The 23,009-nt window shown below is 38.6% G+C and overlaps 1 protein-coding gene across 1 annotated transcript in view; it reads left to right on the top strand.

The window, feature by feature from the left end:
* The window catches only part of FSHR (follicle stimulating hormone receptor), a gene marked incomplete at both ends in the record, with an annotated part of 82,946 nt that overhangs the window by 19,287 nt on the left and 40,650 nt on the right, over positions 1–23,009 (top strand). Inside the window, one exon of the mRNA XM_080342281.1 lies at positions 11,897–11,968. Coding sequence (XP_080198407.1) covers positions 11,897–11,968 — 72 coding nt within the window. The remainder of the gene's footprint in view (positions 1–11,896; positions 11,969–23,009) is intronic.

Genomic DNA, 23,009 nt, shown 5'->3' with positions numbered 1-23,009 from the left:
GAGCCCTCTTACACACATGGGAGCCAGTTGCTCACATTAATCCCATGGGTACTCCCATTCTCAGTGTGCTCTGTGGTTCATTCTCTTGCACAGGCAGCATCAATTCTAGGAGCCAGCTCCTGTCCCCCCTGGGAACAGCCAGTGAAGATATACAGATTAGAGGAAGGTGTGACCAGAAGGGATAAACAGGACATTTTACTTCTTTGCATAATGCTAGAGTAACAAAAGGTGGGGATTTTTCACCTTTGTCACTTTTACTGTTATTTCAAAACATAAATATTTAAAATTTAAATGTGCACTCCAGTATGCAAAAGCAAGGAAATGCTCCACTCACCACAATGAAAAAGTGGGACCGTATGGCATAAGCCTAGCATATTTCTGTATTTCAGCATAGTTATGTCAGCACTAGTCTAGCTGGTGCTCTCAGAACAGTGGGGTACATGCTATTTGCATCCAAGACCCCCACTTCGGGAGATGCTGCTTTCCCTAGACTGCCAGTTGAGTTAGCTGTGTTTGGCACTCATGCTGCTCTTTGGAAAATACAGCAGGTATCAGATAGCGAAGATAATATTTAGTTTTACAAAGCTCATATTCAGATCTGGAGGGAAAAACATAGTATGATCAAGTCTCCAAGTGCTATTTCTTAAATGGTTTCTGACCGCTTTGGCATCAAGGAGCATCAGAGATCTCATTACAACTTCAAACAAGCCTTTGGATGTATCCAGATTAATCCAAATATTTAATGGGAACCCTGTTACTTATTAGGCTGTGTGCTAATTAGGGAATTAGTGAGTATCTTTCATTTTATTAATATTTTGTGATGTTTCAGTTGTGTCCCATTAAGCAATGTAGGCATAGTGCCTATGAGGATATGGACGAGAAAGGAGGTAAAAAGCATACTAGCTCTTTCTAATGAATTTGTCAAACAAGTTAAAGTGACAGAGGGAAGTTATTTGGTGTTTCTGTTATTTCAACTATCAGTAGTGATGGTTCAACAAGACAATTTGCAGGAAAGTTTGACGTTCTCTTTTACCTTCACTAAGGCATCCAGCATAGAAATTAAGGAATTTTGTTTCTAGACAATTTGTCAGAGTCACTAAAAATAGCACAAAGTATGAAGGTCCTGCCAACGTTGAAAGTCCTGTGGTCCTAGGGGTAGAAACACTACACACAAAGAACACTTGTCACCTTTCTGATATGACCTCAGGCGGCGAAGAAACCACTGTTCTCTCCCTGCTGTGGAATAAGATCTTTTTTGATACATTCTTGAGACAGGAGTAGAGTTGAAGTCACTGGCTGTGTGTGAGCAGGACGGCTATTCTTGCTCTGAATCAAAAGAGGGGAAGAAAGTTTTGAAGACAATATCTAAAAAGCCCCCCATATGGTTGGACTGTGACCATTTTCCATAACCCTATTTGTCTTGACAAGTTGCCCATGGGAAAGAACACAAAGTAAAATGCTCTTTGTGCAAGAACAAAATGCTTGTACAATACTCCTTTTGTTAGGAAAGTATGCAGAGATATTAATAAAAATAGATGCAATGCTGAGAGTGTGGCCGGAGTGAATGAACTTTTAATGGCTCCTGACCATAAAGATGGTTGCAGATATCAAGGTCAGATTTTAAGGAACCTGCACATTTTTCAAATACTGTGCATTTCTCAATGTCCTGTGTGAGTAGCTGTGAGGAACGAGGATGTGCTCTTCTAAATGTAAGGTAGTGTCTTACAGGATAATCTATACTAATAAAGGATAGCTGCTTGTAAAAATAAAGCAATCACTATTTTCTAGCTTTCTGTAACCAAGACAGGATAACTTTGTTCACTTGTGTTATTTATCTTACACAAGACACTTTTCACAGCTTGCCTTTTACATTAATAGAAGCAATTTTAACCATGCTTTCAAGTCTACCGCTGGCCTTTTTTGATAGGTAACTCATTCCTGGCGGTTAAACTCTTCCTGGATGTGAACGTGATAACTATGATTCTGCTCATAGAGCTAAAGAGGACTTGTTTGTCGTTGCAATTTGTGTTCAGTGGCAAACCTTTTTCTCTGTGTACATGTGCTGCAGAGGAATCCGGAGCTCCAGCTTAGCTTTGCTTTGCTTTGCTCAAGCTCTGGGCAAGCTTAAACAAAGGAGGAGATCCTTCCCACATTGCTTTGCCGTCTGCTGCAAGGATACAGGATGCAAACTTTGCCCTTTGACTTGCAGCCACCTGGATCTCCTGAAGGGACCAATATCCTTATGTCACAGGGTGCTTTGCAGCAGGTTTGCTCAGGGCAGATGTCTTTTGTGTTTTTTACATATCTTGTATGTTACTGCTACTTGCACCTAAATCTTCAATGAAACTGTTTGTCAGACACATTGCAAAAAGAGTTAACACACACAGACAACTGGTCTGAATAGTCACAACTCCATTTCTCTGCAGCTTTATCTCAGCGTAGAGCAACCCAGACTAAGTACAATGAAATAATTGCATGAAGTGTAGATCATTAAACACCTCAGGTAGAGTAAAAGTCCTGGTGTTTCATCTCTTTTTCTGACTGGGAATTTTACAGTCTTATCTTTTTTTTCCCCTCCATCTTGGTGGTTTGTTGGATTTTTTGTTGTCATTTTTTTTCTTTCTCTCTTTTTTACTCCCCTATCTCCAGATTCATTCCACCCTATTCAAGCAGAGGTATTAAAAAGCATCTTGGACCTTTATTTTTAACTGCCTGCACATGTAACCTCGGAAAGAAGCCATCTGCAACATCGTGGGGGGGTGTGCAGTGTTACTGAGGACAGTATATGCTTTGTCCAGAAATGAAAATGTATCAATGCTGAGACTAAACATACTATCGTTTTGGAAAACTAAGGCGGAGGGGAGGGAGAATAAGCTTTACAAGACTGTTGCTTGACCACTTTCACAGTCTTTTAGATGCTTTTTTTTTCCCCTCACAACACTTTTCTGTCCTTCCTTATCTCTCCTTATCAGCTGTTAGCTGCTGAGAGGTACTGTGTGCAACTTATAAGTTGACATAAGCAAGGTCCTGGGGAAAAAACAAACCCCACAGCAACTTTGCTGTATGCCTGTGTGAGCAACTTCACAGGTCTGTTGGGGAAATGGGCATTTTGTTATCCATGTTACGGTATTGTGGGCACTTTACAAGTGAAATGCCAGCAGGACATCGGCTGTGTGATCTTAAAATGCTTCCCTTCAGCTTTTTGTGGCTGGATGGCATTATTAAGCTGAGCAAATATTCACTAAATTTAGAATAGGAATGCCATCAGTATTGTTCATTATCTTTTTAATCTAATTCAAATAAGAAAAGGAAATTAATTTTTAAGGGAGGCCACTGGTAAGGATTAAGGAGTGATTCTTCATGAGCTCTTGTGCATATTGCCTTTTAGATTCAGACCTGCAAAGAGGATGGGCATCGCTAATAACTTTATCATCACAGTTCTTATTGTATTTACTTTGTCTCTGAACTGCTTTTTTTTAACAAGACACAAACCAAAATATTTTCTTTCTCAGAGAAGTTGCTGAAACCACTCCCAGACCTGAAGAGATCCCCAAGTAGCATACCTGAAAGAAGGACATGCTCCCTCCCAGAGCTATCCTGCATTTTTTAGTCAGATGGAACGGACTTCCCTTGTATTGCTGGGCATGACGTTAGATGGTATAGAATAATCTCACTGGTTAGTTCAGGTCACCAGACCAGTTGTGTGCCCCCTAGCCTATAGCCCACCCCCTAGTCTATTTGCTGCTCGAAGTAAGAGATAGAGGTGGTCTTGATGCTGTACAAACACTGTTCAGTGAAAACTAGAAGACTAGAGTGTTACCATTATGGGTTTGGTCAAAAATCAAAACCACAGCACCACAGGAGCTGCCATGACAAAATTAACACTCTCCTAGCCAGACCCAGTACAGGAGGGTCTTTGTTTTCTGTCTTCCCCATAAAATGTATATTGCCTAATTTTTCCTCAGAATACTCACCTTTACCTGCTTTTATTATCCCACAAAAAGAATAAACCAGCTGCACAGTCTAGATAACATGTCATTTCACAAACATTTGAGGGGGATGAGCAGCTAATTTAAACATATTAAGTGAATACAGTGATTAGATGCTTCAAGACAGATTGGGCATATTAGCAAATGATTACAGACTCTCTAAGTCCATTTACATGCACGTAAAGTAGAGGCTCTCATACTGTCAAACGCATGGATCGTATCTTGGTTGAAAAAATGAGTTGCGAAGCTCTTCTTCTGTTATTCAAGCATGCCTGTATCATCAGAGTACCCTTTTTGAAGTGCATCTGTAGTTACAGACATAGTCACTATTGGAAAAATATTCTGCTTGGCTTTGGTTTACACTTAAGGTATTGGCATAGATCTCTGAAAAGACAAGGCAGGAGAATGGTGGGAGTGGTGTTTTGGCACTACCAGTGCTATTCTTCATGATCCTGTCAGTCTTATGAAGGCCCAACCTCAGCACCTCCTGGAATTGAGGCAATTAATATCCTCTGTTTTTAAATTAAAGCGTTCTGAGTGTTGAAAAACAGCTTTGCAGCCTATGAATTCACTCTAAAGACTTTAAAACCAAAAAGCAAATAAATGCATTCTTTTTGCATTTATCTGGATGATTTTTGAAGCCTCATGCTTTAGCATCTGATTTATGAGTTTTGGACTCCTTTCCACCTGCTGTTAGGAAAGGGAAACCATAGCGATGTCTGAAAGCAGCTACAAGCTGCTTAATAGATTAGAGAGATCTTCCACGTAGGCAGCTGATTAGGAAAAGTATTTTCATTTTCATGTATACCTGCATATGCCCCTTCCTAGTGAGATGTTTCCTAGTACAAGATTCTGGTCCATGGGTGTCATACTCATTTTCACTCAAGGCCACATCAGCCTTGCGGTTGCCTTCAAAGGGCCGAATGGCATTTTATGACTGTATAAATGTAGCTACTCCTACGTTTATACAGCTGTATAATGCCATTTGACTGTTTGAAGGCAAACACGAGACTGATATGGCCTCAGGTGAAAATTACTTTGACACCCCTGCACTAGTCATAGTGAAGTCATATGGCAATGTGAACCCATTTCAATGACCTCAAGGCTTGTAAATGTCCTTCATAAATTTAAATTAAATTGCATTTAGCTCAAAGAAATCTCAGTATTCATTCCAGTGAGAATTAGGACAAAAGTTTAGGGCCAAAATGACACAACTTGATTGAATTATACCAGCTCGGACACGCCTGTAATATCTTTTTGTCTCCTGTTACAGCATGAAAAGCAAAATAGTCCTTCACTGTTGCATTGACTAATCAAGTAAAAAAAGTAAAAACAAAACAAAAAACAAAGCAAAACAAAAAACAAAGCAAAACAAAAAACAAAACAAAACAAAACAGGGAGCAGGTTTGCATTTAATCGAGAACACACTAAATAGGTCATGGCATCGCTTTGTTTTCTCCTGATGAAAAGCAAAGACTCATTTGTTTCCTGTTCTGGAACCACCAGCATACCTCCAAAGCAAGAAGCAAAAACAAAGAAACAACCAAAAAACTTACAAAGAGTAAATTAAATTTCACTGTAAATCTTTGATTGACAAAATACACTTTACTGCAGAGGATTAGAAGGTGATAACATCAGTCTGTTAGCTCTGAGATGAAAGTAAAATGTTCTTCGAAATCCTATCACATTTATGTCTTTGGAACTGAATTTGGTTGATTTAGCATTACAGTTACCAAATCTTCTTTCCTTTTTATTTTATTTTCTTGTGGTCCTTAAGTTATAAAGTTTATAGTATCTGCCTCATATAGTTCATTTTAACATCATGAATTTGCAATTTACATGAGCCTGGGAAGATAATTGTACAATGCACACACTTTCTGATTAACTGTGTGTGACTTAAGTAGATCTGAGAAATGAGCTTTAAAGACTGTTTTGAAAGATATAAATTCAGCTGTGCTTTATGAAGCAAAAATTACTTTTTTTCTTAACTAGTCTAATTTCTGATGATCAGTGGAGTCCTTTGTTGTGTAAGGTTATTGCTGGTGGTGGTGGGCGTTTGCCAAAGAAGGGGTCTGGAAGGAGGGGGCATAGTGCTGGAGTAAGTTCTGGTGAAGAATTTATGCCAAAGAGCATCTTCATAATTGTACATGAAAAAGCTTGTGGGACCAGGGCCTGTGAACTCATTTGATGAATATGCAAAATACATAATCTCACACATAAATGGCTAACCTCACAAACATGGTGTATTTACACTGGTTTTCTCAATATGCACGCTTCACGTGTTTCCTATGCACACTTCTTGAGAGATATTTAGCAGAAATTACCTGTATGGGTCTACTTTTTTTGAACTTGTAACTTACCAAGTCTTTTTAATCACCTGTATCTCGATCCCCAGATACCTGAATAACTCCATCCAGTCCTCCATCCCTTAGTGATCAGCTCTGTCTGATTTCTGTCACGGGATTCATGTGGGGCTAGATGGAAGATATTTATTTTTCTGGAGGGTTTTTTTCCCTTCATGTCTTACACTCTGTCTGTCTGAATTACAAAAGAATAGCTGCAGAAGACTCAATTTTAGGAAAAGTTCAGTAAATCTCTTCATAACTGGAAATGTTAGAGGTTTATTTAGGAACATTTTATAAGTACATACTAATTTCTGTTGTTTGCATCCTTTAATCTATAGGCTTTGAGACTAATTTGGCATTATGATATTTCTATTAGACACAGCCATACAGAAACAAGATGTATGTGGGTTGTTTGCTCTTCGTGGTGATAAAAAGTGGTTTCATATTAACTGAGACTGCACCATTTTAAATAACCAGGTTTAGATATATCTGTATAAATAACCAAATCAGTAGGAGACAGTTCTGCTCTAGTCCTGAGAGGTTTAACCTTAATTAGCAACAGCTTTTTAGTAGTTTTGTAACAGAAGAATTTACTCACACTCATATATGAAACAAACTAAAATAATATAATAAAAAGGCATAAAAACCACTTAAATTGAAAAATAGAAAAACCTGTGGGAACTGTGCATGTTCAATCCAGTGAAAGATAGTCTGAATGTAAGCTTACATGTACTTCCAGATGTAAAAAGATTTCATTGCACAGCAGAAAACAATTACTCTCACTGATCAGAAAAACGGAAGTAGGTAAAAATGAGTTAAATATTAAGAAATACTACGTATTTAAGTAAATATTTATGTTATCATTCATAATACACACATAAAATAGATGAAGTATAAGTGTGATTGTACAACTGTAACAGGCACCTTCAGTCCATAGCAAAACATTCCCCAAGAATCACTTTAAACAGATGTGTTTAAATCAGGATTTAGAAACCACTCCTGGATATCAGGGTGTGTATAGGAGCAGTGGACCAGACTTAAATCTAACTTACACTTCTGTACATATGGAATTATCATAGTAAATATTGCCATTCTTCTATTTCTAGCCATATGTATTGCCTTCTCATGATGCAAGATCACCATGTGGGGCTTGTTTTCTTTTCTGTGCTTGTTTCTGCTCCCCAACTTGTTCAGTTTTTCATGACGCCAACGCTGGAGTCCTTGTTAAGACTTCTGGGACCTACTGTAACCCAAATAACATCACCATCACTCAACTTTGGACTTTAAAAAGTCACTCAAGGTGAGGGATGAATTGAATCCAAGACTCTTTTCCCTGTGTCTGTGATTTGGCTGCCAGGGCTGCGTTGGAGAATCACAGAATGTTAGGGATTGGAAGGGACCTCAAAAGATCATCCAGTCCAATCTCCCTGCCAGAGCAGGAATAGCCAGATGAGGTTACACAGGAAGGTGTCCAGGTGAGTTTTGAATGTCTCCAGAGTAGGAGACTCCACAAAGTCCCTGGGCAGCCTGTTCCAGTGTTCTGTCACCCTCACTGAGAAGAAGTTTTTTTCTCAAATTCAAGTGGAACCTCTTGTGTTCCAATTCGAACCCATTACCCCCTGTCCTACCGTTGGTTGTCACTGAGAAGAGCCTGGCTCCATCCTCCTGACATTCACCTTTTATATATTTGTAAACATTAATAAGGTCATCCCTCAGTCTCCTCTTCTCCAAGCTAAAGAGACCCAGCTCACTCAGTGTTTCCTCATATGGGAGATGCTCCACTCCTTTAATCATCTTTGTTCTCCACTGGACCCTCTCCAGCAGTTCCCTGTCCTTCCTGAAATGAGGGGCCCAGAACTGGACACAATATTCCAGATGTGGTCTCACCAGGGCAGAGTAAAGGGGAAGGAGAACCTCTCTGGACCTACTAACCACCTCCCTTCTAATAAACCCCAGGATGCCATTGGCCTTCCTGGCCACAAGGGCACAGTGCTGGCTCATGGTCATCCTGCTGTCCACCAGGACTCCAGGACCCTTTCCCCTATGCTGCATTCCCCAATTTATAATGGAAGCTGGGGTTGTTCTTACCCAGATGCAAGACTCTACACTTGCCCTTGTTATATTTAATGAAATTTTTCCCTGTCCAACTCTCCAGCCTGTCCATGTCTTGCTGGATGGCAGCACAGCCTTCTGGTGTGTCAGTCACTCCTCCCAGCTTCGTGTCATCAACAAACTTGCTGATGACCATGATGCTCATGACCATGATGTCTTCCTCTCTCCCAGCAAAGGCTGCTGCCAGTGGGCACTCCCTGTGTGTTTTGAGGTTGATGCTACCCCTCCAACTCCGATGCAGAGCTGAAAGCTCTGGGAGATGAGACTTGGCGTTTCCTGGACGCTAGCTCTGTGCAGAGATTTTTGGGTCACCTAACCTTCAGTCTAACCTTTCTTGAAACTTAGGTCAGGCACCTGGCTCTGGATTTTCAATTCCACACCATGAACTGAGTGGTTAGGTTTTTCAGTGCTTTCCTTGCTGGTGCTTAAGTGCTAACATGATTTTTTAGCATCAAATACTGCATCTGTCCATTAAGCACATGTTTTTAGAAAGGATTCTTTACTTGTTTGTCTTGACATGAAAAATGCTTGAATGACAGTGGGCTGTATTCATCTCTTTGACTCTAAAATAGTTCCAGCAACAAAACCAAAGAAATACTTTTCAATTATTTCTCCATGTGTCTCAGAAAGAATTGGTACTGAACAGCCAGTATCTCAGGTTAAGTACAGATTGATTCTTGGAGCCTAATTGGTAAGATTTATTGACAATACAGCATTTGCCTAGTTATAATAGACTCCTATTCAATATACAATTGATAATTCAACAAGTAGCTGATTCTAATTTTCAGTGTTCGTTATACCATTAAAGCCGATTTTATTAGCCTACTCAGGGATGTTTAAAAACAGTTAACCTTAATTTTTTAAAGTGGAATGTGATATTTCAGCTATTAAGCTTCAATTCTGCTTTAACTGCTCCAGGACATTAGACATGTGGCTTCTGAATTCTGGTACCTAATTAGTGCAGGATAGCAGGATATTCAATAAAGGTTTGATTTTTACTTCCATGCACTTGTGGCTTTCCTCATATATGTAACATCAATTTTGAATGAGATTCCCTTCTTGTAATTAAGGATCAGGCTGTAAATACTTGTTGTGGTGAAGTGTGGCATAGGCCAGTGTTTAATTAAAGAATTGCAAACCTCCTCATGATCTTCACCTGTAGAGAGAGAATTCATTTTAGAACATTGCCATAAAAAAAAATAAAATAAAATTAAATTAAAAAGTAGGTGGATTTTCAGACAGAGCCTGCTTTCTAGGGCTCCAAAATTAGGTTTGCATTTCCACAAAGGAAGGTTTAGGAAATGTTTCAAAGCAGATCAAAGTTAAAGGGTTTCCTGATGGTTCAGCTTTGTCATACTAAGCCTGCTGGATGTTGTGCAAGGATTCATTCTACCTGTCTGCGTTCTGAAAGCACAGCCACAGTTTTGCATGCGTTACCCTAGCTGTGTTTTCAGTAGGATTTTACAAATCACCTAATCCAGGTTCAGCCTCTTCTGGAAGCTCTTTAATCCTTCTAACATTTGCATAATGATTTCAATACTGTAATTCTTGTATGATAGTGTGTTCAAGCTCTTTCTGTCTTACATTAATGACAGTCTAAGAATAATGAAATATCAAATTGACTTTATCATCTTTCAGGACTGAGAATATCATCATTTTCAATGTTTAAAAAAGCATAGGGCCAAATTCAATTCTGGTGTAATCAGTGGTTTTATCTGTAGAGCTAGGTGAGACATGCATTGACTGTTTCCCACTTAGGTAAATATTAACTCATATTTGGGAACCTCAATGAGGTGGTATTTCTCCTAAAGACCTACAATTAAAAAACAGGAACTTTTCGCAGTGTTATTCTATCAGAATAATACTTTTTTCCCTATGAATTGAATTAGAACATGATAATCTCATGAAAATTCTAAACTTGTCAGCTGTAATAAAAATAGGTGAGGATTGTAAGAATACTTCATGTGAATGGTAAGAAAGCAAGTCTCTAGTTTTGAGATATTCAGTTAAAAATTGCAGGACTACACAGCAGGTAAAACCAGGTTGACTTACCATCTCTGTCTTCCTGCACACCTTATAATAAGGCAGAAAAGACACGAGCTGAAAGGCAATCCCAAGTAGCCATGCAACACCTTTTATGAGTGACAAAAATGAGGGATGCCCTAGTAGGCATGCTCACTTAAAAAAAAAATATATATATACCTCTGTAGTAATTCAGAAAACAATTCATTTTCATCGCCATGGGAAAATAGACTAAGAAACTGAACCACAGGGTGATATTCATGTATGTAACACAGGTGTTGTTTTTTTATAAAAAACAAACAAACTCTTTTTTAACAGCTATTGTTCAATACAGCCAGTATTATCTGATGTCTTGCTTATTTTATCTGCTTCATGTTTAATACTGCAAAGTTTAAATATTGCCTTTATTCTCAGCAACAAATATAAAAATACAGTCTTTCTCCCCACAAAATCTCCATGGGCTTTCTCATGTCTCAGTTCCACTTTCTTGACCTGGCATCTAATCATATCATATGAAGCATGTATCATGATCAGCAGATCACATTAATACAAGACATTGTTTGTGCTCACTGCCTATGAATGATTAAATTTGTGAAAGAAAATTATTACCCAGATAACACTTTATTTCTCCAAGGAGTAGTAGATATCCTCCCTTTGATCTTCTGAGTGCCATCAGAAGTTCTCTCATCCTGTTTGTTTATTGTAATAGAAGAAGATGAATCCAGGTTAACAAAAATATTTATCTGATATTTTAAACATTTTTTTCATAAAGCATATTCTGTGACCTTTAAAAATGATTACAATGTTGTCTTGTTGCGTGATCGAGTTGTGTATTCCGAAGTCCTAATTTATGGCACATTATGAAATAATTTGAAGAGAGACTGAGAAGCAATAAAAGGTATTAACGTTGCACTGATGGGAGATAGTAACTGACTCCTTAAATTATCTGTGCAGCAGGTTAAGTCTTATCTTGCATGAGCATGCATGTGCCAGCTTACAGCTTTGTGTAAGCAGCTCACCCCAGCCTGGCTCCACAGGGCTGCTTCACCCTGTGCTTGAGTATCTCTCAAAAGAGAGGTCGAGATGAGAAAGCTCCTGTCTCCTCCCAGCATGCAGCAAAGCTGTGGTAATCGGGTCTGGATTTCTTATTGAAGCAAACAGGGAAATTGCAACTACTGACAGATGCTTTTTTCCCCTGAGCAGCTGCAGATGCTGAGCAGCCCAACGCTGTGCTGTAATTTCAGTCTGGGCAGGCAGTTGGAGTCCCATGAAGCCTTTGAACTTGACAGCTGTATTGAGATGCCAAAACCTTCAGGCTGGAAACAGTGCTTGTACCAGTGATAATGGCTTCTCCTGTGCTGACAAAGCTGCCACACAGTCCAATGTTGTAAATAGTGAATAATCACCCCATTTGCTCTTTTTTTTCAGGAGATTTGTCCTCACCAAGATAAGAGTCATTCCAAAAGGAGCCTTCACAGGACTGGGTGACCTAGAGAAAATGTACGTATTGTGTCAATATTTACTAGGAAGCAACTATTATATTTTACTCGAAACAACAGTTTCTTATTGTAGCTCCTTTTACTGCCTGTGAGCAAGCCCCTATTTCTGAGCTTCATCATATTTCTGTTTAAAAAATTTGAAACCTTTTTTTAAGAACATGTTCCAAAACACTTTTGTCATAAACATATTTCTGTATCAGCAAGCGGACAGTCCTTGATCAAAGATTTTGTTCAGCATGGAGTCTCGTTGCAATTAATAAATAAAGTGCCATAACAAAAGATCACAGAAAAATGATTATTTTGAGAACTTCATAATAGACCTTAATAAGTCAGTGGAAGATCAGGGAGGAAAGTGCTGCTGTTGGTAAAAGGGCAGCTAAATCTTTTTTCACTAATGAAGAAGTAAGATTGTTGTTTGTATGTTCAGAGTCGGCTAGCATGATGTGTGACAGAAGTTTCTTAATGGTGATAGGCCTGAAGATCTTAGCACATAAAGGGTGTAAGCATTTAATATCTGTGAATTTTAGCCTGGAGATGTAATGATGAGCACCTTTGATGAACAGATGTATCATGCATTCATTAGTATACTATTGTGAATGTATTGCAGCCCTCCATCACTAGAAGGAAAAATCCTTAGTAAAGTGTTTCCTACTATACTTTAGTCACATAAAATTCATCCGTTAACTGGTGCTAGCACCAGAAATTATAAATGTCACTGTCCAATTCAGGGACATGTACACTTCTTCTGAATTATTTTGTGTATAAGGAAATCACAGTATTTTGTTCAGAAGCACACCCAGGACTTGTACCGTGACAGGAGAGGGTCACTAACAGGCTATTCATCCAAGGCAATTCTGAGTGGGAAAAAGTATTTTAACATCAGTGCCTTTTTTAGTGCTCTGAGTATAATGGCAAAACTAAAAAGGACTTGATTGCTGACATTTCTCTACATCATTTCTACCCTTTTCCTTCATACTCTTGCATAAGTAAAGAATTTAGCAATAAGGTGAATACACCAGAAGGTATGGTGAGGAAAGGACAAGGACTTTGAACCTATGGAAGTATGGATGGATGAAGAACAAGCAGTGAATGTGCAAGAAGGATTGAAGAGCTGCTGGTCAGCAGCAAGTGGTAAAGCTCACATGGCATCTGACTTTTTCTGAAGCGTGAGATCCATTTCAGGGCATTGCCGTAGGCTCAAGAGTCTTCTATTGGCACATGGTACACACTAAAAAGCCTCTAGTTGCTGTATCCCACTCATGGATCTGGACCCTCGTAACCCCACCAAGCACCACAGTGAGCAGTCATTTTTCTTGAGAAAACAAAGTTTGTTGGTTTTGTTTCAGTTTGGTTTGGGTTTGGTTTTGTAGAGTTTTGGTTGGTTGATTGGTTTGGGTTTTTGTTGTTATTGTTGGTTTGGTTGTTTTGTTTTGGTTTTGCTTGGTTTGTTTGTTTTGTGGCCAAGAGTTACCAGTGAGGAATAAGATCAGCTCTTTGTCCACACCTTTTGTTGACACTTGCTTCTCCCCAGTCCCGCAGGTTTTATTGTAGCCTAGTTCTTGTGGAAAATCATTGAGCTTTGTGGACTATGAAGTGGGTTGCAAAAGTGCATTGTAAACTTCTCCTATTATCTTTAATTACTCAGAAACCATATGTCAGATACGTATGAAGGTAGCAGTTGCAGTGAATAGGATGTCTCTAAGTGGTGATTTACTGACAACCAAAAAAAGTATTTATGGAAATTAGCTTGGTTTGAAAATGTATCTATGTACTATTAGTACATGGAGGAGAAATGGAGATATAGTTTATAGCAAAACATCCTTGAAAATACGATTGTGATAAATATGTAAATGAGACCAATAAACATCAACAAATTTTCGGTATTTGCAGATGACATGGTAAACAGATAAAATTTGAAATAGCTCACAAATCCTAAACCTAACCCATAAAACATTCATCAGAAATATTCATGATAATGTAGGGACAAAAATGTGTAATCAAATGATAGATTTGCATATAAAAACACAGCCTTTATATGAAAGCCTTTTTAATCTTGCAAGATCATGCACAGAAAGAAGATTAAAGTAAACTGTAGTCTATTTAAGGAAAACATCTAATAATAATGTGATACCTCCATATGGTAAAATGTGGATAGCCTGAAGTATACAAATGAGATACTTCAGTGTAAGTATATGTATGTACTCACCTAGAGCTAAATGGACTAAAGATAAAGAGAGTGACAAAATTTCCCGAGTGTATTACGGAAGAAAACCAGTATCTTATATAGTCCAACATATCTGTACACATTATTTTAATCATTACTAGATCATTTCTAACTGTGTTTCTGAGAAAGGGGTAGGTTTTAAAGCACAAAAGTTTCAGGGAATCATGGTCTTTGGCATCATCCATTTAGGATGAGCTGTTTCAATACAAGTTAAACCAGAGATGAGTCCTCCATGAGAATCTCAGTTCTCTTGTATTTACATTAAAAGTGAAGGAAAACTTTCGAATGCAATGACCAAAAATTTCTAGTTTTGAAAGAAAAATCATTCAATAACATTTTCCAGTGTTCCTGCTTTCTGGATACATTTTAGTTTCTTCTTAAGCACCTGAGTAGTTGAGAGCTTTGAACAAATGTCCTTTGCCACAAAATATCAAATACTTCTAGTCTGATACTTCCAGTCAGACTCAGTCATGGTAGTCAGGAAAGATCCTGTTTGTTTTCCATTTGGACTGTCAAAGGACTTTTCAAAATGCACAGCAGTGACCACGACTCCTAATGGAAAAACCGTAGTGTGACCTGGAAATATCATCATGGACTACCTGATCTGAACTCCCTTGTGAATGTCCAGTTTTAGATACCAAGCCAAAATCTTTTATTTTTCATCAATTTTGGCCAAATACACACATGGGGAGAAGAATAAAATTGTCACTGGAATGCTTTAGCCATTCTGAATTTTTGAAATAATGAGAGCCCATCTCTAGCTTGTCACCCATCTAAATTCTTTAAGTTACTGGAAAACCATGAAATGTCAATTCTGCAGACTTTCATGCAGAGAAACAACTTTCCTAACATATGATCTAGCAGAAAGAACTTCTTTGCTTCTTAGATGAAATGTTTAAAGTTATGGAATAAACTGACAGGCTGTAGTCATCTGAGCTTTCTCCTACTAAAGGTGCAACTTGAATATTCTTATAGAAAACTACTTCAGAAACCCACAGACCTGAGGAACAGCCTAACCAGCTTATTACTAGTTGGTCTCCAACTTTTTAACAGCTCTGACTTCATGTTAATTTAACAAATAGTTATTCAGCAGATTAGTTATTCTCAAAACATGGTTAGCCCGCTTCTAAGTCTTATACAACTGGAATATGGCAGCTCATCTGGACTTCTGTTTAACCAACCTGTTTACATTCCCAGAACTAATTAATGCTTCAGTTACTAAAGTAAGAAGCAGTGCCATGTGGGCACATATCAGGCAAAAATCAATCAAACATGCTCTACAGCTGCTCTGTCATCTTCACCCTGCACTAAAAGTGCTTAATTTGGAGGAGAGACTGTCCAACGCAATATTATGCCTCTCTTTTTCTCTTGTTAAGTTGCCTCTTGTTACTACAAGGTAGCAAACTAGATCTGCAAACGTTGGTCTAACAAGACCTGATCAGGGCTTTGTATTTACAGGCAGTTTGGTCTGATTGTTTTACCCAATGCAAGCCGAAGAGGCTTCACATTTGTATCCTGAGGCACAGTCCACTTGAAAATTCATCATCAGTTATTTATTCTTTTCAAGAGTTTAAACTAAAACATAATGCTTTGTTTCATCATTCACTCTCTAAACTGTGTGTGGCCCAAGGAAATCCAGCCACTTGGATGAAGCATTTCTCGAACTAGTAGATATCACGACAAAAAAGTCCCACCATTATTGTCCTTGTTTTGTGTTTTGGAGTAATAGGAGAAGGACATTTCTTTAACATATTTTGGCAAAGATACATTTTAAAAACATGAACCATGTTGTGGTTAACAGAGCTTGGTGAGCTAAATCCTTGATAAGCTCTGAAAATCCTGGAAAGTTAAAACTTTTTGGGTTGAGGGAATCTGACAGAGTTGACCCTCCTGGAAACTGAAGTCTTCTGTCTGTGGAAGACAGTAGGAATACGCGCACCAGCTGTCTATAGTTACATCATGAATTTCGAGAGAAAATAGCTTTGAATCATGTATTTACTTAATCACTCAGTTCATCCAAGCTTTTATGTTTTTCTTGCTAAGACTGTTGATCCAGTGACAGTTCACATGAAGAAAAGCTGCTGGTCTGTGACCTAGATACATGAGCACCAGCTTATTTCATATACAACAGTCAACCTGATATATGATGCTAAAACCTATCCTGTTTGCCTCTGTATGCTAAAAAGCAGGTCACACTTTACTTTGACTTAGATCAGACTGACTTACATTTTATGTTTCATCTAAACTGAGTTGTGGTACTTTAAGGACATTGGAGACTGATCAATACAATATTTTGAGGCATGTGCTAAAATACATTGCTATTTCAAGGCACGTCTCTCTTCCTATGAGTGGGGAAGGAGCAAGATTATTGGTTTGACTGTAAAAATCTCATCAGGAGAATTTGGCATAGTGGCAAGTCTTCACTTTATTTAGCAAGTTTTAGCAACCTGGCAGATTGGCAGATTCACTATCCAGACCTCTTCAGAAGTAGCCATCAAAGCTGCCTGGGATAGCAAATAGCTAAGGGATGTCCATCATCCCATGTGCTCCTGAAAGCAGTTTCTTTCAGCTCCAGCATGTGATTCTGTAACACGTGGCAGGATATGGCCCAAAAATACAGGAAGGAAGAGGGAGAAGTAGTAATCCCATCATCATCTAAGGATGAGCAGTCTGTGCCTTCTACTACCAAGAAAGCTGGTCAGTATTTTGCAGCTTCTCCAATTTTTCTTGCACATTGTATCACATGATGCCTCATTTAGTAGGAAAAGGATGTGATTAAATAAGATAATTAAATTTATTTTGAGAAAATGGTTGGGATTCAGTGTAACCAAGACATTTGGGAAATGGTTCTAGGCAGGAGATACTTTCTATCTTTGGTTGCATCATTTGGATAAGTCTGCTTTTTTTTTTTTTTGCAAGAAGCAAAATATGGATTTGCAGGATCTGCTGTGATAGATAAGTTAAATAGTGCAGGTTTACAAAAATATTTATTTACATCCCTAAGGTGAAAGGGGGGCATGGTGCATTCTGTGTACAAAAATATGTACTCTATCAGGTAACAATCATACTTCGGTAATAAATACTCCAGGGCCTATTCTTAAGGTGCAACTCCATGGATATTAAATTCTAATTTACATTATAGGAAGTTATGTGTAACATTCTGCATCTTAAGGGCAGGACATGAAAATAAGTATGCTACTTAATGCATTTAAATTAGTCTAAGTATGCATTTTCTCTCAGGGAATAGAAGACTACAGTTCAAAAACATTAAGGCAAGTAACCAGCACTAGCAAAGAAATTCAAAGTTCAGGCTGACATAACAAAGAATAAATGTTTTAATGGAGCCACTGTTATGATAGAGGACTTTCCTCACTCTCTGTCTGCCTGGTCTAACCCTATGTAAGCCAGCAGGCACTAAAGGCTGCCCAGGCACTGCGGGCTGGTTGTTGGACACTGAGCAACCACAGGAGGCTTCCTGGTTCCTCTGGGTGGACTCACCAGGTCCAAAATGCTCATGTCTCTCCTGACTGTCCATGTTTGATAGAGGTCAGTGGTTTTGAACTGGCTCTTTTCTATACTAGAGGGGTTGTTTGCACTTCAAGCCTCTGGTTCAGCAGTAAAATCATGCAAGAAAGTTCATTCTCTGCTATATGTGCCATACACATTCCTTAGCCCAACAGCATCCAGAGTGCCAGTCTAAATTTGCCCATTGCTACACTCTGCCCTTTGAAATGGGTTGCCACAAATGGGATTTGAAATGCAAACAGCTATCCAAGCTTCTCCAAGGTGTTCCCTAAGACGTTGTCAGTGGAGGAGTTGGGCAAAGCACTGCTTTGTGCTGCTGTATGTCCATATGGCCATAAGCAGCTTGGGTACATCTTTTTCTCAAAGGACTGGAATCACTTCAGATGACCCTTCTACAGCCTTTGCAAATATCATCCCTTGGATAGCAAGCTAAAATGTTTGGTATGAATACATAGGAAGCCTGGTGTGTTCTTAATTCATTTCCTGCAAGTAGAAGCTATGCAGCATGTTCTAAATGTAATTAGTAATGAACAAAGACTAGGTGGTTTTATTATAATCTATAAATGTTTCCCTACACCATCATCTGGCATTCTCCTTTTGCCTGCCAAATCTTATCTGTGGAAGAGATCTTCAGCTCACAGTTACTGTGCAATCACAACAATGTGAAGTAGACATTTATTATCCACATCAGCAACTCACTGCTCATTACCTGAATTCATAAAAGATGAAAAGTGGGCAAATGTTTGTGTGAGTTCCCACTCTTCTTTAGGAGGAAACTTTGACTCAATGTTCTTCTGCCTTCCTCTACACAAACAAACCCGATACAATTAAGTGCAGGCTTAAATGAACGTAGCTCTTTTGTGTATCTCAGTGTGGGCTCTGAATTAGTCCCATTAATTCAAAATGAGATTTGAGGGTCAAATGAACATTTTTGAAAAGAAAATGTCTTAACACCATGATCAAAAAATGTCTCCAAATGGAAATGTTAGGAATTATTTTAAAAATCATGGGGAAAAAAATGGGAACTATCCACCCAGATGAATACATACTGCTTTCCACCAGAGGAATAATGGAGCAGGACAAGACTCCTCCGTCTGGATGGAAGACCTTTGACAGGTGATATTGATGTGGTCTGTACAGTCAGGTTTAGTATGGGGAAGGTGGACAGCAATGACTATTCATGCCCTTCCCAATGCTATTACCAGAGAACAGGATTTCAGATAAAACTAGTAAGTGATAAATCAAAAAAACTGAAGGCGATACTTCTTCACACAATGCATGGTTCAGCAAGGGAACTCTGCTTCAGGACCTTGTTGATATCAAGAATCTTCCTCATAAAATCAGGGGAAGAAAATGTGTCTCGCCTACTTACATACTAAACACAAAGCCTTGAGCTGTAAATCACAAAAAAAAGTTGACTGAGTATTTAGAGGAGCTTTATCAATAGGCCTGCCCTGCCCTTGCACTGGCCTCCCCTACCACCATCAGAGCAAGACACGTGGGCTGGATGGACTTCAGGTTTGGCATGCTGTGGCTGTTCATGCAGAGGTATTTACTTTCTCCATTCAGTTTTGGAAGGCAGCCTCACTCCAGGTCCTTGCATCAGAAGCATGAGGCTGATTATTGCAACTCGCAAATGTAGCAGGGAGCCTCAGAATTGACAGTCATCCTGTGGTGCAGAATTAATACTATAATCTTTCTTCTTTTCTCCTGCGGGATACGTTTTATGCATACTGAAGAGTCTGATGTGTTTGCTAACTGGCCAAATTTCTGAGATTAATCTCAAGGGCTTTGGAGTGATTTTCTTGTTTCAAGAGGAGCCAGAACTGGTTTTGTAAAATGTAAGATGGCTGCCGGCCCAGTCAAATTTTTTTCCTAAAAAAAGTGCCACTTCACTTCTTCAGGTTCTATCTCTTCCTTCCAAGAGCTTCACTCTAGTTTGAAGTAAAGGAAGTTTTAAGTTGTGGTTTATTTTGAGATTTTTTGTAATTTCAAAGTAGAATCAGTGACATTCTAAATTACTTTATAAATATAAAAGTACACCTTTGCTAAGAAACATAAACCAGTTCTTATGCTGGGTGAACAATACATTTATTAAACTTATATATGTATATCAGAAAATGAAATCAGAACTCATAATTGGTGATTCTAATTAGGTTTTACGTTTTCAAATGTAATTCATAGGTCATACAAGGCAAAAGTTGTTTCTTCTCATGGTGTTTCAGAATATGGCTCTGATTAAAATAATTACCTTTTTCTTGTTAAAATGAGGATATTTGGTTCTAATATCCCTAAAAAAATGTAAAAAATAAAAATTGTATATTAATTAGATATTAACACCGAAATTTCTGGAAAGAATGTAAAATAAAATGTATTGACTTGAAAATGCAGGGAATTGAAAACACAAGATTAAAACAAAATCATTTAAGTAGCAGTAAAGTCAACAATTTTTTTAAGAGTTGTAAGAGGATTATTTTGAAAGAGCTTCTTTCTTAAAAAAAAAAAAAAGTCTGCTTTCTTGTGTAAAATCGAATAACAAAACAATTCTGAGAGGAAACACATGCATTCAGAATTACAGTGCTTGCACTTCACTTGGTTGTTCAGCTCAAATATATAACACCTTCACCTCCACCACCTGCCAAGCAGGCTAGTTAGGGTCCGCGTCTCCCGATGCACTGTGGTGCTGTGCTGGTGTGAGTCGGTGGGAATTCAGGTGACAGCATATCCCAAGGGGCATTGAATACATCTATCTTCTGCCTTTGCTTTAATATGGAGGAAAAATAATAATAATAATAATAATAATAATTAGAAGGGAAAGTTCTTTTTTTCTTGAGAAAATGGGGTTTTATAGGATTTTTTTTTTCTATTAATCTTCTGTGTATATCTATCTGTACCAGTGACTGAGTGCAAAATGTATGACCTACTTGAAATTGTGCCCGATTTGCTCTAAATGGGATTTTCTTCAATATTTATTGTTGCTGCTACTAAATATTGTTTGTTAGAAGGAGGAAGGCTGGCACCAGATTGGAAATGGTAATTCAATTTCAGGAGGATTTCAGAAACACCTTCCCATATTAATTTTATTCAGCTTTTCTGTTTATTTTAGAAATAATGTTAGTGGAATTGGCATGTTGCAATGAAGAATTGTTTCCTGTCTCTATACAAATGCTAGTACAAACCTCAGCATTTATGGGAAACAAATGTTGAGATGAAGTCAAGACATTTATTTTCTAAGCAGGAGATGTTGATTCTCTGACATTATTACTCCATGGCCTTTATTTTTATTATGCGAAATGATTGATGTGGATTTAATCATTATTTTGATGGCTGCTTTGCTCAGTGGAGAGGCAGTTTAGCATTTTATCATTATTAGTGAGCTGCATTTTGATTTTTCTATCAAAGACACTGCTGGCCCAAATCCATCCCAGGTGTAAAACTAGAGATTTGTTGTGCCCATTGTTTGTTTTGTGATCAAGCCAAGAACAATTTGGTCACAAAATAATGTCAGTAATTGTTTTGATTTCTCAAGCAGGAACATGTTTTTGATGAAGAGCTCCAGATATGTGCTTGATTCTTAGCAAATAAGAGTGGTGTACCCTCTGTGAGTTAACTGCTTACTGCATGGTAGAATGTGTATGTGCATATACATACATGCATACATGCATATGTGTGTATATACATATAGAGTAGTCTGGAAAAGACTTAAATTGCTTGAATTTAGAATGGAAGACAGATACTAAGCCATAAAATGTTTCAAGTGCTTGGGGAGCCAACACCACAGATGGAAATAACAAGTGATTGTGAGATAAATGCAGACTGCTGAAAAACTGTTGGTGTCTGTGCATTTGCCAATGCAGTCAGCAAAGGATTAGAAGCTGAGAAGAGGGACAGGTTGGTGGCTCTCCTGGTTCAGGACCTCATCCATGAGAGCTGCTGGTTCCAGTTGTTGAAGGAGGACATTCAAGTGAACATTTCTGGAACAGTTATGGAACAGCTAATCAATATGGAGAATTTATTTTGTCCGTCTCATAGGGTGTTCTCCTCCTCTGAGGAGGAATGCACCTAATAAATAACAGCCTGTTCAACACAAACTCTTAGAATGGTCTCTCAGTGTTGCCTTTGTGCTGTTAAGTTTTTCCAATAAAACAAGGAATAATGCAGAATTTCACTTGTGGACTGAATTAAACTAGTCTTTGTTATTTGGAAGGATCATTTGTTGTCTTGCTTGTCTGCTCAAGAACATAAAGATTTAAATCTGTATCTGGAAACGTTCATCCTTTCTACTGTAATTACGAAGTGAAGGTTCTCATTAGACATGCCTAATCCTTTCATCAATCTTATCTTTTATTTTGAATAAGATTTTATGATGAAATGTTTCCCAGCTTTATTTTCCATGTTTTTAATGCTTGTGTGCTGGATTTTTAAGATTTTGGCTTTTCCCATCTGTGCTGTGAGAAGGGGCAAGCACAATATGGTGAAAAGGATTTCCTTATTTATTACTTCTGTTGGCAATTAGCTAATGCTCTTTAGGAAAACTGGCAGCATTAGAGCTCCCTGGAGGAAGTGGGACTGGGTACTGCCTTTGTGGGCTAATGAGCATGTTCAGAGGGGAGCAACTGTGAGGTGCTACAAGTGGCAGCAGGTTTGCAGGCCAGAGAAGAATATGTGCCACTCTGAGACTGTGTTGGGGAGCAGGGAGCAGCCCAGAGGTGGTGAATGGGGTTTTGCAGGAGGTCTGGTCAGAGCTTACTGCAACTCAAAATAAGTCACTGAGGAACTCCAAACCTCCTCCAAAGGCACTGAATGTCAGGGAAGAGTGGGTATAAAGTCTTCTTCATTCCCTTCCATCTAACCAATTTCCTTTGCATTTTTTCTGCTTTAAGTTATTTGTCCTAGTTCATATTCTGATAGAAAATGTCTTTTTTGAGTTTGAAATTCATTTTTTCCTTCTTTGGGGCATTTTGTACAGAGGAAGATCTAGACATATTGCTTCAAACCTCTAGGCCTGAAGTGCCATCGTACGGCACTATCCAGACTGTCTCATCATTACATTTTCCCTGTGTACTGTGTCGTGATTCCTCCATTCCCCAAGCCCAGCCCGCTGTTTGGGCACCCGGCACTGCGAGCTGGGATGAGCAGAGGTCGAAAGCACAGGTCTAGTGGACACGTAACCTCCAGCAGGGAACAGGGGAGAGACACAAGAGGCAGTACATTTTTACAGAGGCAAGTAAATAGAACACAGTTCATATGTGACAGCCACGTGCTTGGGCATAATCGACAACGCACACTGTTT

Source organism: Nesoenas mayeri (genome assembly GCF_963082525.1).
Source record: "Nesoenas mayeri genome assembly, chromosome: 3".
Taxonomy (NCBI): domain Eukaryota; kingdom Metazoa; phylum Chordata; class Aves; order Columbiformes; family Columbidae; genus Nesoenas; species Nesoenas mayeri.
Note: the sequence above shows the minus strand (reverse complement) of the source record. Positions and strands in the feature narration are given on the sequence as shown.